Source organism: Eptesicus fuscus, chromosome 11, assembly GCF_027574615.1.
Source record: "Eptesicus fuscus isolate TK198812 chromosome 11, DD_ASM_mEF_20220401, whole genome shotgun sequence".
Classification (NCBI taxonomy): Eukaryota; Metazoa; Chordata; class Mammalia; order Chiroptera; family Vespertilionidae; genus Eptesicus; species Eptesicus fuscus.
In genome coordinates this window covers 36843226-36860553 of record NC_072483.1, presented here as the reverse complement: position 1 = coordinate 36860553, position 17328 = coordinate 36843226, and the positions used below count along the sequence as shown (strand labels likewise).

The 17328-nt window shown below is 40.2% G+C and overlaps 1 protein-coding gene across 1 annotated transcript in view; it reads left to right on the top strand.

Annotated features, from left to right (window-relative positions):
* Positions 1 to 13263: 13263 nt before the first annotated feature.
* CYTIP (cytohesin 1 interacting protein) overlaps positions 13264 to 17328 on the top strand; it is a 69697-nt gene continuing 65632 nt past the window's right edge. The window contains exon 1 of the mRNA XM_054723419.1: positions 13264 to 13359. Within this exon, the coding sequence (XP_054579394.1) occupies positions 13357 to 13359 (3 nt within the window). The 5' untranslated portion in view covers positions 13264 to 13356. The remainder of the gene's footprint in view (positions 13360 to 17328) is intronic.

The window sequence follows — 17328 nt, the reverse complement described above, 5'->3', positions numbered from 1 at the left end:
ATAGTCCTGAAAGCTACTTTGTAACCTCTCTGCACCCGTTTTAGAAAACACTATATAGGGTGGGGCAAAAGTAGGTTTATAATTGTTCATATGGAAAATGATACAATAATAATAATGTAAGAATAAATTGTGTTTTGTGTACTCACAACTGTAAACCTAATTTTACCCCACCTTGTATATCCCAACAGGACCCAATAAAAATAAGTTTGTTGCCTTGGGAGAGAACTAAGGCAAAACACAAATCAACTTTATTTTAAAACTAGAGGCCCAGTGCATGGATTCGTGCACCAGTGGGGTCCCTTGGCCTGGCCTGCGGGGATCAGGCTGAAACTGGCTCTCTGACATCCCCTGAGGGGTCCCAGATTGCGAGAGGGCAGTTCTTGGGTGATGCACTCCAAAATCAGGTTCCCTCCTCTCTGGTTCCGGATGCATCACCTGAGAACCACAGCTGCCAAGTCACCACAGCTCGGCAGCTCCTTCATTGAGCATCTGCCCCCTGATAGTCATTGTGCATCATAGCTAACAGTCAGCCGGTCAAATGGCTGGCTGGTCAGCCGGTTGCTTAGGCTTTTATATATATTGTGACTTTTTCTACCTCTTACCCTCCTCAAACAGTGGACAGAGTTGGGTGGACAGAGTTGACCACCCTTACATAGCAAGTGCTTGATGCAGTTCTCATTTAATGCCATCACCTGCTTGTGTTTAACTGTCTGGATTAGCCAAAGTTTATTTTCTTAAAGATATACTCACTATTAGTGATTATTTGGATCCAATCAGATATATAGAGAGAAATAAAAGGGTAATCGGGTTGTTTCTTTGACTATGGGTAAGTTCATTCCATTTTGACTGACATTGAAGCATTTCTCTGTGCTGTGCTATGGAAGCTCAAGAGGTAGAAATTACAGAGAATAAAGAGTATAACTATAAGATATTTTGAACAAGCATTTGATTAACTCTTTAGGAAATATGCAAGGGAGATTTTTATAGCTCAGGATAAGGAGGGAGATGAAAAGAAATAGGAGTAGATAGACTTGTATCACATATGTTTGTATCCATCCATACACCCCCCCAAATACATAAAATAAAACTTAAAATGCATAATTTAATAAATATAAAATATTTTATAATAAACAATATTAAACAGCCTCCATTCAAACTTCTGGCTCTGTTTCTAATCAATGTAGAATTGTCCATTTTATCACAGTCTTTTTGGATTTATTATTTTGAATTTTTGTTTTGTTCAAATGCTTTGTCTTATACTAACTAAACCTGCAATTTTGCCATGGTAGCCTTCCATTTTCCTTAGCCTCAATCTGGTTTCCTTTGAACACTAATTTCTATGTCCAGGGCTCATGTCTTTATTAATGTCACCATATGGTACCAGTACCCATTCTAGTCTCAGAGTTCCTATGCCTGGCTGTGTTTGGAATTTTCTGGGGAGCTTTTAAAAATTACACATTTCTAGTCTATCCAGAGCTGCTGCATCATAATGCTTTTCATATATGTCTCTTTCTTTCCATTCTCATTATTTCCACAAAGTCCAATCTCTATTAGCTGGCTTGTTGCAATGATGTATTAATTGGTGTCTCTAACTAGTCTCTTGTCTCCCCAAGAATGCCTTTGTCAGATTAATCTTCCTAAAATAGTACATCACACAAGTTGTTTCAATGTTTAATAAACATTAATGGATCCTTATCGCCCTCAGGAAAACAATCAATTATCTTTAGTCTGACATTTAAGGCTTCTACAATTTATCTTCTACACACCTGGTCAACATACTTCAGTACTTATAGCAAATAAGTCTATGAATCTTTCTGTTTCAGTTTGGGCTGCTATAACAAAATGCTTTGGGCTTAAAAAATAAACAAGTATTTTCAGTTTGGAGTGCTGAGAAGTCCAAGATGAAGGTGCTGGAAGATTCAGTATCTGATCAGGGCCTTCTTTCTGGTTTGCAGATCCAGCCTTCTTGCAGCATCCTTGTCTTATAAGGGCATTAATCCCATCAAGGGGCTCTACTCTCATGATGTCACCTACACCCAATCATATTCCAAAGGCCCTATCTCCTAGTACTATCACATTGGGTGTTAGGGCTTTGAGGGAGACATAAACAGTTGGTTCATAATGCCTTCCTTCTTATTAAAAGGCATTCTTCCTATGATTTCTTTGATATCATAAATTCTTTTAAATTTATGTTGAAATAATTTCTGACTTACAGAAAAGTTGCTAGTCTAAACAATTCCTGATTATCCTTCACTCAGCGTCCTTGTTAACCGTTTACCACATTTTTCTATACTATTCTCTATCTCTGCCATATATAATATTTACATTTTCTAAACACAAGTATATTCTCTTAGACAACCAAAATAGGAAATTAACATGGATACAATACTACCCTTTAATCGACAGAAAATAAAAAGATAAGACACTAAATGGAAGAAAATATTGGCAAAATATTGTATTGACAATATAAAAAGAACTTTTATAATTTAACTATAAGAAGATAAATCCTCCCCTCCCCACTGAGCCAAAAACTTGGATACCTCACAAAGAAGAGTGACAAATAACCAATAAGCATAGGAGAAGGTACTCAATATTAAAAATGCAAATTAAACCACAGTAAGATAGTATTACACATTCAGTAAAATGCCTAAAAATGCAAAGTCAATATAACAACCCCAAATGATACAAAAATATGGTGATTGGAGCTATCATGCTTATGGATTATAAAATCATTCAAACATTTTGAAACTGTTTGGCAATTTATTACAAATATAAACGTAGATTTTCCCTATGATTTATCAATTTCACTCCTCTTTACTTATCTGAGAAAGATGAAAACATATGCCCACAAAAAGATTGTACAAAAACACTCATAATATTTTTATGTAGAAAACCCAATTACTAGAAACCCCCCAAATGCTCATGAATAGAAGAGTTCAGTTGTAGTACAGACATACAATGGCATACTATTCACAATAAAAGGAGGCACAATTATATAAGGAATCTCATAGACATGATGTTGAGAGCAAAAAGCAAGACACCATAGAATAAAAGCTCTGTGATTTCATTTATAGTTTGAAATGGGCAAAAGTAATCTGCGGTGCCAGATAGCAGTGTTTGCCGTGGCAGAGAGTGTACTGACTGGAAAGGGTCGTGAGAAAACATTCTGATGTGATGAAAATGTTCTATATCTTCATTGGAATGTGGGATTTCCAGGTGTATACATTTGTCAGAGTTGCTTGGCTCAAGTGTATTTCACTGCATTGATTATACCTTAATAATAAGTGTAAAACAAAAGGGACCTGGCTGGGTAGCTCATTTGTTTAGAATGTCATCCCTATAAGCCAAGTTTGCAAGTTTGATCCCTGTCAGAGCACATATAAGAATGAACCAATGAATGCACAAATAAGTGGAACAACAAATCTATTTCTCTCTGTTTCTGTCTCCCCGGCCCCCCTTTCTCTCTTCCTCTCTTTAAAATCAATTTTTAAAAAGTTGTGGGTGCGTGCAATGGAACACAGGTCCACTAGGAGTGAAACTACTAATATCTCTAGATGTGAAGGCTTGAATGGGAACAGAAATTTCCAACATTTAGGAAGGAGAGTGAGCCCCTACAGCAGGCCAGTGAGCTGACTTCAACAAGGGACACAGATAAACTTTGGTGAATTTGTAGGGATGGAGTCAGTGGAATAACCAGAACTCAATTATCCTCTGTCCCTTCTATTTCACACCAGGGCTTGCCATTGGATGAACCATTTAAAAAGCCAGAGGGGCATGGGAACTTTGCCTATGTATTCCGTATAGGTCAGCTTCTCAGGACACAGAGTGGGGAGGAGAAGGAAGGAGATTGGGTCCAAAGGGGAAAACAGAAGATATTTGGCATACACTTTATTTTTTACACAACTCCAAAAGGCATCGCTTATTTGTATAATGGTGGCTTTTCCAAGATATTGTATATATTGAGCATAAAGAGGTTGAAGGTATATAAAACAGAATTGAAGCTGTTTAGAAGTGAAAGTGAGCATATGTTGGGATGAGGGACAGTGAATAGTGAGTGGTAAGATCAATAGAATGTAGGGCCTGATAGAGTCAAAGGATGATTGGAGTTGGAGTATTAGAAGGAGTTTTTGCAAATGAGACTATGGAGGGATTTCAGTTAATAGTAATAAAAGGTCAAGTATCTGTCCATGGGAATCAGTGGCTAAGGTGACATAAGAATACAAAATGATTGAAGGAGAGGAAACCAAGTAACTAAGCAATCAGAATAATGGCAGGATTATCTGTACAGATATTGAGAGCATCAAGAATTATTGCAGGATATAGAGAGCAACAGAAAGCTAGGAGTTAAAAGTGCCAAAAAATGATGAGAAATGGTGAGGGGGAGGGCCACAGATGACTGAACAAAGGAGAAAAAGTGGGTGGCATAGTCTCTTAACTTGAGTCATCCTTGATACCTTTCTCTCTCAGCCCCCTGAGTCAACCAACCATGAAGTCCTGTCAGTCTATTGCTTTTCTCAATATTAGCAACACTCCAGTCACCAGCCATTTAAAAAAATATATTTCTCACTGTTTCAAGGCATTTGTTTTCTAATTGGTCTTCCAGTAGCTACTCTTGCCAGTCTGCTTTCTTTGCTGCAGACACAGTGAACTCTTCTCAGTAAATTTGATTATGTCATGCCATCCCCCTTATCTTCCTCTAATTCAGCACTTAATTTTTTTTTTTTCAGTGGGTCTCCACTGCTTTTAAGATTAGGAGCAAAATCCTTCAGGCCTAAAAGGACCCAGATGATCTGGCCTCAGGTCTGCCTGTTTTGTCTTATCTAGCAATATATTCCCCTACCACCTCTCTGTGCACCAGTCACACAATTTCATATCCTATCCTCCTCCAGGGTCTTTGCATGTGTTGCTTGCTTCGTCTGGGATGTGCCCTCCTTTACCTCCAGGTGTTTCACCAGGTTAATTAGCATAATCAGTGAAAACTCAGTTCAAATATCACCTGCCCAAGGAAACCATTCCCAACATTGCCCAGACTGAGCCTATGCTCTCTAGACCCTTCATTATGGAGCCGTATGAGTGCTTCTTAAGGGAGACATTCAAAGGACAATCTTGTAGGGGACATGTTTAAAATTTATGTTGGCTTCTCCTTTGTCTGGGGTTATGCTCAGCTGGTTGCTGGGATACAAGGGACTAATTCACATGAACAAGAGAATACACTTAAAACAGTCACCAATGAAGGCAGGTTAAATGGCATGGTTTCAGCATGAGAGTCTAGTGGAGAAGAACTGGTTTGGACAAGTGTGTAAGGTTAGCTGGAACTCCCTCAGATGCAGCCTTTAGAGCCTGATGCTGATTCCACTTTGAAGAATAAGGACTGGATTTTGAGCTGCATGCTTTGCTTCAATGTGAAACACGTTCCCCTGTATCGAAACCTTCAGGGGCGCTGCGGTGTAGGAAAATTGCAGTGGCTTCAAGTAATGACACCACGTGGTAGCAAAAAGCACCAACAATTGTGGGCCAGTTTAGAGCTTGAAAACATACTGATTCTGGTCATGTTTGCACAACTCCATAAATTTACTTTAAAAATTATTGCATAGTACACTTAGAGTGTGTGGATGTATACCTGGGTAAAGGAATAGAAGGTATAAAAAAGGATATCAATTCTCATCCAGACTCTTCAGCCAATTATGTCAGAACCTTTGGGGGTAGGGCTCAGACACTGATAGGCATTAAAAGCTCTCTAGGAAAATTTAGCAATATCTAACAAAGATACATATGCATTTGCCTTCTGACCCAGTAATCCTGTTTCTAGGAAGTTGTTCTGAAGACACACACAATGTTTTTTCATTGGAACATTGTAAATGCAAAACATAGGAAACCATCTGAACACCCATACACAGGAGAGTGGTTGAATAACTATGGTATGTCCACACAATAAGGAGTATATGTGGCTATTAAAAAAATGAGGAAGACCATTCCAAACCAACATATAGGGGTATCCAGGATATACTTTGATGTGAAAAAAAGAACAACACAAAGTGCCAAAATATGTCTATAGCATGGCGTTCTTCAAGTATAAATGAAGGCGATATAAGAAAATATACATATATATGCTAATTTGTGGAAAAAGGGATATGGCAAAGATAAATTAGAAATGAATGTAATTGGTTATCCACAGAGGTGGGTGGGAATGAGTGGAAAAAATGAAGAAGTGAGAACGGGTAGAAGGCATGAGTGGAGACACTTCTTTAAGCACATCCTCTTGTACAGTTTTGAGTTTTAGAATCAGGTACTATTTCAGATATTAAAATAGATAATTAATATTAACCAGGATGTGTGGGAATCTAAACAGAATACAACTGGTAACCAATGAATCTAACTGTACTAGAAATGAATACCATAACCATAATAAATGGGATAAAAAAGCCGAAACCAGTTTGACTCAGTGGATAGAGCGTCGGTCTGCGGACTGAAAGGTCCCAGGTTCGATTCTGGTCAAGGGCATGTACAGTGGTTGCGGGCACATCCCCAGGAGGGTGTGTGCAGGAGGCAGCTGGTGGATGTTTCTCTCTCATCGATGTTTCTAGCTCTCTATCCCTCTCCCTTCCTCTCTGTAAAAAATCAATAAAATATATTAAAAAAATAAAATAAAATAAATGGGATAAAAAAGAAAATAATAAACCTAAGCAATATTGGAAAACAGTATTTTGAATATATTCTACAAGGCCCAAAACAACAAAATTGTACAAATAGTGCACACTTTTGAGTAAGTTTGTTTTTCACAGAGATATGTTTTAATTATTGTTTAACTACCTTATGTATATTGCAAATTTTAGTAAATAAATTGTTTATAATCAGAGCCAATTTATCACTGTCAGAGAAAGGAGTTACAACTGAGGAATGAGGGAGACTCTCTGAACTCTATGCATTATGGAAGGTATCAGTTTTAATTACCTCTATCTATCTATCTATCTATCTATCTATCTATCTATCTACACATCTGTCTATTTGTATTATAGAAGCCTTTGACACCCCAGCAGCAACGAGCATACCCAATGCCCAGAACTCATTTTCGAAGTACCACTTTCCAGTAAAAGGCTGAATCCAGGGCTGAGTACAGAAGCCCAGATTATCTTGTGGTGCCAGAAAGTTAGTGTCCAATAAATGACAGGAGCATATTAAAAAGTTTAGACACCAACCTGTAGCATCTCCCAAGTGCCAAAGCTGGGACAATTTGGGCAACAAAATAAAGGATGATAACATTGGATTATAACCCATAGAATAGAATAAATATCTGTGAGTCTGTAATGATAAAAATAGATAATTGAATAAATATATAAATAAGTAAACATAAGAGAAAGGACTGCTCTTCTTACCTGAGGTCTTTTCTCCTCACCAGGCTTGATTACTTCAACAGTAAAGAAAGGCCTTTGGAGTTTTGAGTAATGATTTTCAAATTGTTTTAAAGGCTATTTTGTTGTTTTGATTCCAATGAGTAGATTGTATGTTTGCCTATTTTTGTAGGCCTCTTTTCTTGAAAAGGAAATCTGTATATAGTGCCCAGAGGGATACATAAATAATACAGGTAAAAATTAAATTGCTTTTGTCTGATTGGGGGAAGGGAGGGTTGAGGAAGGGGAGTGAGTTGGGAAGTGATGCAGAGCCTGACCAACCAGCCATTCTCCACCCAGATGCCAGCCAGTTCTGGAAGCCTTCTGGTACCGATGACAAAGTTCTTGTCCGTAGTTTGAAACTCTAAAAGATTGCTACAATTTTCCTGTCACATTCAAAAGCACTGGTCAGTTTCTCTTTAATCATGATGAAGCATCAGATAAACCCAAAATGAAGAACGTTCTAAAAAACTTTTGACTGAACTGTGGCATTTATGCTTGTCCCCTTCCATTTTGCATTTACCATGCTAAAATCTGGACTAGAAGGAATGGGCTATATCTTTTTAGATCTAAGGCCGAATATTGAACCTTCACCTAGTAGTTCACTTGCTAGGAATTCAGTTGGTGAAAGTTTGATGATCACTGGGGCCAGGATCTCCAGAAACTTCCTGGAGGAGGTCCCTTTTGAGTTAGCTCTGGGGAGGGAGAGAGGATTTTAATTAGTGGGCATTGGGTTATTAACCCTTATTAGTGGGGGCTGTGCCCTGTGCCGGGATGACAGACCAAGGAGGCCATGCAGTGGGGAGCCATTAGGAGTTCTGAAGGACAGAGAAGCATAGCAGGTGAGGGTTGAGCTGAGATGGGGAACCCAAGACAGGGCATGTGAGTGTCAGCTGTGACATGAGATGACCTAAAACCAGAAACAGAAATTCTTATGCTATATTTAAATTAATTCCCCAGTGTAGCCTCCTCAGCAAGATATTCCAGAAAGATAATTGAAATTGGCTAGTGTCCAGGTATCTTCAAGATCAAGTCCAAACAAAATGTAGGCAGCTTCAAAAGCAAAACTTTTCCTGACATTTCCCAGGACATGCCCCACACCCTTATTCTCAGCTCAAGCGCACATCTTTTTTTTTCAGATCCAGGTGGGAAAGGATGACGGCTGTAAAGTCAGAGCACTCCACCAGGTAGTCGCTCTGGTTGGGCTGGCAGCACCAGCCAGCCGGCTGTTGGTGGGAGCATCCTGCCCTCTGCTGGATTTGGCAGGAAAAAGATTTTGCATTGCCTGCTAAGGAATTAATGAAGGTTGAAAGTTTGGGGTTTTATCTGAAAATAAACATTTTCTTGCATGTGGATCAGGACTAATTAACCAGGGAATGCATCTCCTAAATGATACATGGATTCTTAGGGGATTCCCAGTACCCAGGAAAAAATATTGCTGTGGATCATATGTATACTTTCTGCTCAGTAAGCGGGGCAAAATATACAGAGCCAGCATTTTTTAAAGAAATGCAAAGAATCAAAGCTGCATCTCTAATAATTGTTAAAATAGTCACATAGTATGATGTGATAGAAAAAACCTTGGGGGGTACTATTAGCTTGTGTCTATATATTAATTCTGCAAGATACTAAGTTTTTCTGAGACTCGGTTTCTTCATTTGTACAGTACCTTACCCACCATAACAGGCTACTGTGAGGGTCAAATGAGCTAATAATAATACATGTGAAAGAACTTCACTGTGCCCATTAAAAGTGTGAGGTTCAGCCCTAACCGGTTTGGCTCGGTGGATAGAGCGTTGGCCTGTGGACTGAAGGGTCCCAGGTTAAATTCCAGTCAAGGGCATGTACCTTGGTTGTGGGTACATTCCCAGTAGGGGGTGTGAAGGAGGCAGCTGATGGATGTTTCTCTCTCATTGATGTTTCTAACTCTCTATCCATCTCCCTTCCTCTCTGTAAAAAAATCAATAAAATATATATTTTTAAAAAGTGTGAGGTTTAAACATATGCTCTTTGCAAGAGGACCCATATATATGGTGTACACAAGTTCATAAAAAGCACAGAGCAACATTGTTCAATTACTGACTTTCTGAAATTTGGCGGGGGGAGGGGGGGTAAATTTAGGAAACATATCAATATTTCAAGAGAATGAAAGGAACCTTCCTAGACACATTGAAAGAAAGCAGGATGCCCTTAAAATAATTTTTGTAAGATGCTCTAGACACAGAACAACTTTTTTACTGGGTAGTATTTATCTTCGACTGCCTATCATTATGCTCTGTACAACCTATAAGAACATCTATATTTTTCAGTTTCCAAAAGATAAAAATGGCAAACATGGATTTTTAAGGATAATCATTCACAGCAATCCAGTCCCTCCCTTTCCTCCTCTCTGCTTTGTTCTGGGCCCTTCCCTATCCCTCCCTTCTGTTCTCCTCTTGTTTGATTTGAAAGCAGAAATGAGTAGTCTCAATTAGCATTGCCATTGCTATCAAGCTTAACTGTTTCTTATCTCCTTTACCCATTCAGGAAATCTACTGTTTTCAAAGCTGTTATTACAATTGGAGTAGAATATGGTCCCAGCTCTTGAGCTATTGGCCATCCCTAAAGGTGAACAGCTGAATGACAATGGTGTTGATATTAATGTAATAGTCCTTTAATTTAAAAATAGATGTTTTTAACTTAATAATTTATTGGAATTGCTTTTATCCTCTTTTTTTTTTTTAGCAGCTCTGCTTAATAAAGAGGTTTTAATCATCCCATTTGTGCTTCCATCTGCAGAGTAAACCCAAGTGCAGCCCATCCCCTTGCCAGCCTCAGTAAGTGCTTTATTGATGCTCTGTAGAAAAGTCAACTTCAACAAAGATTTGAAACTAGGCGCTGAAGATACAAAGGAATAAAATGTGATGGCTCTACATGAAATCTTCAGGCTTTAGTTAGATACCTATATAAATGTGATAAGCTAATGGTGTGGGAAATGGGAAGATGTCATCTGATCTTGAAGAATGAATACTTTTCCAGGCGGACAAACTGTGTGTGTGAGCGAGTAAGTGTGTGTGTATGTGTGTGTGTCTTTGTGTGTGAGCGAGGGAGCAGCCTTCAAGGCAGAGGGTACAATGTAAGTCTGATATAGTAAACATAAAAATCTGTGGTGGCTAGAGTACTGGGGAGGTGAGGCTGAGGCTAGCAAGGTAGTTTGGGGCCAAATGAAGATGTTGTTTAACTGATAAGATATGGAGCTTGAATTTCACTGAGTATGTGTGTTGTTAACCAGTAAATACACTTGAGTAGTGAATCAATATAATACTTCTATTTAGTTCAGTCAGGGATGTGTTTATTAAAGAGGGAAGTTGAACTTCAGATGATGGTGTAATTTCCTAGGACTTTTAAAATATGTGTAAATTTCTGAGTGAAAACTGCAGCAGCCTGGGTTGGGTTAGTGACTCCCAGAACATACTAGAATCCTTATCTAACATCCTTAAAACATAACAGCTTAAATCCCTCTTGATTCATCAGAAAGTCATGCATTTTTAAAAAGCAGTCACCAGCCTGGTCCAGTTAATCGTAAATAAAATGTCTGGAGTCTGTTGCCTAAGGAGAAAGATGTAGAAATGGCATAAGTCACTTCCTGCACCTGACCTGTCATTTTGTCACAGAAAATAAAAAAGAGGCCAGGAAAAAAAAATCTCCTGGATAAAGGCTCTCCACTTCACCAGACATAAGCATGTCTGATTAATCATTTTTAAAAGCCAGGTTATTTACATAAACTGCTTGGCATGTTATTTCTGATCTTAACTCTCCTTGTCCAGTCTAGTAATTCCACAAACATTTCAAAGGGACAGGATTGCTCACAATCAAGCTTTGTTTGTAGCATCTTAAAAGAAAGCACTTTCAAAATATTTTTTTCTTCAGTGTGTTTGCGCAGCACTTAGCACATTATAGACATTCTAAAGAATAGGGCACAATCCATTAAACAATTTGGACCAAAATAAAGTGTAAATGAGTGTAGTCAGTAGTGTTGCCAAGTGCTTAGTACCCTGTCTAAGGGGTGAGCAAGTGGGCATGGCCTAGTGTGAGAGCCTGTAGGAGCACCGCCCTTGTCTGTCATACTCCCTCTCTTAACTGCAGTATCCAGCACATAGTAGGAGCTCAATAAATATCGGAGGAATCACAAAACAATGAACAGACTTGCTTTCCTAGTGACTTTGCTTGCAATGGTTATCTGAAGAGCGTCATAAAGTAGTAATTGCTCTATGGCTGCGTGGCCTCATGAGTTAATGTTTGCAAAGTGCTTTGAACTCCTTGGGAAAAAGAATGGTGCTTTTGTTGGCACCCTATCATGTTTGCAGTGGCACAGAAATTACTCCTCCTTCTCTTCCTCCAGCTGCCCATACTGTGCCCTCCCCCAGCTCCGTGCTGGGCCGGGATCTTCCAAAGGGCAGCCACATTGCTCTCACTGCCTTCTCCAGTCCTGCGGGAGAGGTAAGGACAAAGTACACGCCAGACAGATTTCTTTCTCAAGAGACGCTGGGGAAATGGAATTTAGGTAGAGCTTAATGATGCTTAGAGCGATTGCTGTAGAGAGGAAGGCAAGTTCTTGGCCAGGCATGGAAGAAGCTACTGGGACAGACAGGCTGATCTGTGAGGACACATCAAACTAAATCCTGGAAGAGAGACAGAGGGTGTTACATGGGTGATGGCGAGGATGTGCCCAAACAGCTGGTCTCTAAAGTGCATATGGTTATACACCCAGAATGTAAGACCTGGACTCTAACTGGCAGAAACTACTGTAGTTTTGTTAGAAGAAACTCCTAAGACAAGCCAGATTTCTTTCGCAAGGGCAAACATTTTAACTACTGTGATTACATTCCCCACAATTTAAAAAAAATATTTAATGATGGCACATAAAGGGGTTCTGTCTCGCAATAGATAATCATAGGCTGCAAATTTTCCAACCTATTTATTACTATAAAAATTGCTTTTATTTTTAGGAACTTAATAGTTAAATAGTTTAAATATGATTTGGAAAAATAAAAGCTGTTTTTCTATTTAAAATGGCTGTTCTTTATGAACAAATTCAAGAAAAAAATTTTCCTTTTGAGGTTCTATTAGCTTTCAACTGATCATGCATAATAATTATCTCAAAGAAATGCCCAGAGAGCTGGTTACAGGTGCGGAATCATGAGAATGACTACAGGTGGCAGATCTTGCCTTTAAGGCAGGAACAGGTCCTATTTTCCACAACTTTGAAGTGACTTGTTTTCTAAACCAAATCATGAGGTTTTCTGTGTATGGACTTTTTCATGATACATATTTATATGCTGGTTGCTATACATATGGCAAACTTGCTGTTTCTATAAATTGTTTCTAGGGACTGGTGATGAATGTTTTGTGGACAAAAGCTAACATGGGTTTCTGTTAAAAAGATAGACCATGTAGCTGGTGTCTGTTTTGTTCTTGCTATTAATCTGAAACCAAGATCAAGCACAGTGAAATTTGTAGTTAGATCATAGTAAGCAACTTTGAAACTCTGAAAGATCAGCACGCCCATAAAAACCACACGTGAAACATTGATTTGGGAGTGACTCCGGATAAGAAATGGTTTGTTTTTCCACTTCATTCATTACAGAATGAGGAACCCCGATTTTCCACGTGTATAGGGTTTGTGAATCACATAGGCATTATTGAATTGTTGTTGGTTTTTCCTCTTTTATTTTAAGGTATTTGATACTAGACAGTTTGTCCAAGTCCTGCAATAAACACATGGGAGCGTCCTTGGAAAGGGGAGGAGGGCGGCATGAGTTGGGGTGAGATCGAATTTCCTTTCCAGAAGGCCAGTGTCCTGTTGCATTGCAGGGCGCTGTAAATTCATTTAGCACAGAAGAGGCGAAACCTCATACCTTCTGGCTGGGTGACTAGGATTCACTGTCGGTGATTTGACCACTCAATTCCATTTGCCAACTGAAGTTCTATGGTAAGTGTGGGTTTGAAACGTACGGGTTGATTCTCATTATGCATTATTGTTATTTTCTTTGATGTGGGGAAGTGGAGGACATGAACACATTTTAGTGTAGTATTGCATATTAAGAAGAATAAAATATTAGTGGAATTATTGCTGGAAATACATTATTCAAATGTTTCTTGAATAAGCTGGTTAGCTTTTAGGGTTTCCCCCCTTTAAATGTTCCAGACTTCCACTTGTATTTTTATTGTAGTTATTCTTGTTACTAGGTATCTTCTTACATCATAGCGTCAGTGAATTTAATAATGGGTATTTCTTCTATCAGGTCAAATATTGGGTTTGTGACAGCCAGACAATTTTTGGTAATAACCAGAAAGGTGCAATAAATACAGGTGTGTGATATCATTGAAAGGAGAAGGGGAAAAAGACTGGTCAAGAAAGTGAAAGTTTCTTAGTAAAAGAAAAAAGGAGTTGGTGAGAGTTAGCCAAGTTTAAAGTGGCTAAGCACTAGAGCTCAAACATGATATTCTAATGAAGACAGGGTAAAGCAGCTCATGGAAAATTTCTCTCTCTCTCTCTCTCTGTCTTTCTCTCTCTCTGTCTCTCTCTCTTAGAGGTTTTTTTCCTTATCTATAGATACACTAACATTTCTAAGACTAGGAATCCTGTCCTTTCAGCTTTGCATCACCTGCTAGTAGACAATTGATAAATATTTATTGATCAAAAAGGTATCTCTTTTTGTAGCTGCTACCAAAAAAGGTCATCAAACTAGTTGCTTTGATGTGCTTTCTATGAGATAGGCCAGAACTCAAGCCAGAGGCAGCTGATACTTAATCAAATAAAATTCGGCCAAAGGTGAGCTGTGAGCTTATCACAGAGTATTTTCTCAAATCCCTATCATGGCAGAGTCACACTTTTGGGTTAGACCACCAGGGGTCAGCGCATTATTTCCAGGAAAGTTTTATTAAAGGACACTTTCTGTGTCAAAGAAGAAAAAACAAAACAAAACAAACAAAAAACAAACAAAAAACCTAGGGCAGTGGATCTCAAACTTTTAAGCATGAAAGGCGTTCAGGACTGGTTCCTGAGTTTTATTGCTATTTAAGTCTTATTATATAACTAGAGGCCCATTGCAGGAAGATTCCTGCAAGAATAGGGCTTCCTGTGGCCTGAGCAAAGCAGAGAAGGGAGCAAAGCCTGCTAACCCACCACTTCCCTGCGCTTTCTCTCCCACTGCTGCTGTCGCCCTCGCCCCGCTTTCCCTCCCTCTTGTACACTGTCTTCAGTCTTCGCTCCTTGCCTGCATATGCAAATTAACCACCATCTTTGTTGGGTTAATTTGCATACTCTCTCTGATTGGCTGGTGGGCATAGCAGAGTGGTGGTTAATTTGCATGTTTCTCTTTTATTAGTGTAGATTTTTTTCTTGAATTTGTTCATAAAGAACAGCCATTTTAAATAGAAAAACAGCTTTTATTTTTCCAAATTCTTCTTGATTCTGATTCAAGAAGTTGGGGGAGGAGTGTCCCTGGGAATCTGCATTTTGTCAAAGCTGCAGGCATTGGAGGACCTCACGTTTGAGGAAAATGTGCGGGTTCTCTCTAGCTTGTTTATCTCACGAGAGGACTGTAGGTTCGGAGCTCGCCAGGAGCCTGGCTCTCAGACCCAGAGAAGCTCAGCTGAAGAAGCAGTGCCTGTTCCAGAGACCCGGGTTTGGATTCCCTGTGGCTTTGCACAAAGTGCTTTTCTTCTCTAAGAGACAGGTTTCTCCTTTTTATTTTTATTCATTGTTGAAAGTATTAAAGATGTCCCCTTGGTTGGTTGGTTGTTTTTTTTCCCATTGACGCCCTCCGCCCCACACCCACCCCTCACAGACCTTCACCACCCTATTGTCTGTGTCCGTATATGCATATAAGTTCCCAGGTTAATCACTCCCGCCCACCACCACCCACGCCTTCCCTCTGAGATTCATCCGTCTGTTCCATGCTTCTGTGTCTCTGGATCTATTTTGTTCATCTGTTTATTTTGTTCATTAGATTCCACCTATGAGTGAGATCATGTGATACTAATCTTTCTCTGACTGGCTTATTTTGCTTAGCATAATGCTCTCCAGGTCCATCCATGCTGAGAGGAGAACCATACTGCCTACCTCATGGTGTTTTGCCAGTGAAAATGGGGTTCTTCCGTGGTGTCACAAGGAAAGCATTTTAGGGACCCACACATGGGAGGGCGGGGTGTAGCGGTAAGATTATTGAAGCTGTAGCAAACACAAAGGGCCATCCCGGTGTCGGGGGTTTCATCCACCACCAGGTAGCTTAGCTCCATCCCGCTGTGGAAGAAGTCTTCATCAAGCCCATAAAAAGGGCCAGAGTCCAGAGATGTTGTGCCACTACCTGGCATCAGCAGGGCATATGAAGTTGTCGTCGTTCAGTTTAGTCCATGCCAAAGCTTAATCCAGCCCAGTCTCTGTCCCCACCCCTTTCTGGCTAGCTTAGTCTCTGTTTCAGGCTGTGCTTGGCTGGTGCTGAGCTGTTGCATAGAAGCCGGTGCTGGGAGCCCTGCTTGGAGCCCACGCTTGGGTGTGCGCAGCTGCCAGGCCTGCATGGCTGCAATGGACCTGCATTTGGAGCTGCACAGCTACTATGGAGAGACAGCAAAGAACACACAAACAGGCCAACGAAGAGGTGCTACTGAGGGGCCCTTTGTTAAGCTTTGATTATATTACATTGGGCTTGGGAAGGAGTAAGCTTTTTTTTCAAACTAACCAATCTCTTTCGTGCCTCTTTGCGGGCTTGTATTGGGTCCTCCCCCTATCCAATCCAGTCTTTTTCCCAGGTTAGATTCCTCCCCCTTTTGGTTGCCATCTTGGCTCCTACTGTACATGCACCCAGCAGAGGAATTTCTTCCTTATTATTTCCTCTCTCCCTGGGTAATCCTGGATAATGGCTGGTCCTGCCCCCACAGCCTGCTTTGGGGATTAAGTCCCCTTGTGGCAGGGTGTGGTGGACCCTGGGAAGCCTGTGAATGTTATAGCTTCTTAGTAAGTCAGGCTTAATGTCTGACTCTGCTCCCTAGTTTATTATACTTAACTAGAGTCCCAGTGCATGAAATTCATGCACTGGAGGGGTCCCTCAGCTTGGCCTGTGCCCTCTCGCAGTCCAGAACCCCTTGGGGGAAGTCCGCCTACTGGCTTAGGCCCACTCCCCTGAGAACGGGCCTAAACCAGTAGGGGGACATCCCTTGAGGGGTCCTTAGAACTGCCTCAGAGGCGAGAGAGGCTCCTACCACTGCCTCTGCACTTGCCAGTTGTGAGCCGGCTACTGGCTGAGCAGCACTCCCCCTGTGGGAGCGCACTGACCATCAGGGGGCAGCGCCTGTGTTGAGCATCTGCTCCCTGGTGGTCAGTGCATGTCATAATGAGCAGTTGAGTGGCCTTAGCATATCATTAGCATATTACGTTTTGATTGGTTGAATGGCCGACCGGTCGACCGGACACTTAGCATATTAGGCTTTTATTATGTAGGATGTCTGATTCCCTTTGCTCCCTTACTTTATTAATAACTAGCTACCTATGCTAATAATGGGATTGAAAGAAATAATGCATACAAAGCACTTAGCGGAGTGATTGGCATATAATAAAGCACTTAGTAAATGTTAGCTCAAGGTAGGGAGAGAAGGGAAATGTCAGTGATGAGCCCTCTGTAGCTAGGAAAATGACTGCAGACAAAGCCAAGGTGTGACTAACCAGGAGGTTAGTTCTTGGATGTGGGGGTCCAAGGCCAGTGTCTGAACATAGGTTCTAGAACAGAAGATGAATATACATGAGGATGGGAGACATACTTTCTCACCATTACAAATTTTCCCCAAGAGTGGTAATGAACAACCCAGATGGCACAGTTAATTGGAATTATAATTGATTCCCAAATAGTATTTAAGTCAACAGTTTAATTGACTTTCCTCAGGAAAACTATGATAAGAACTT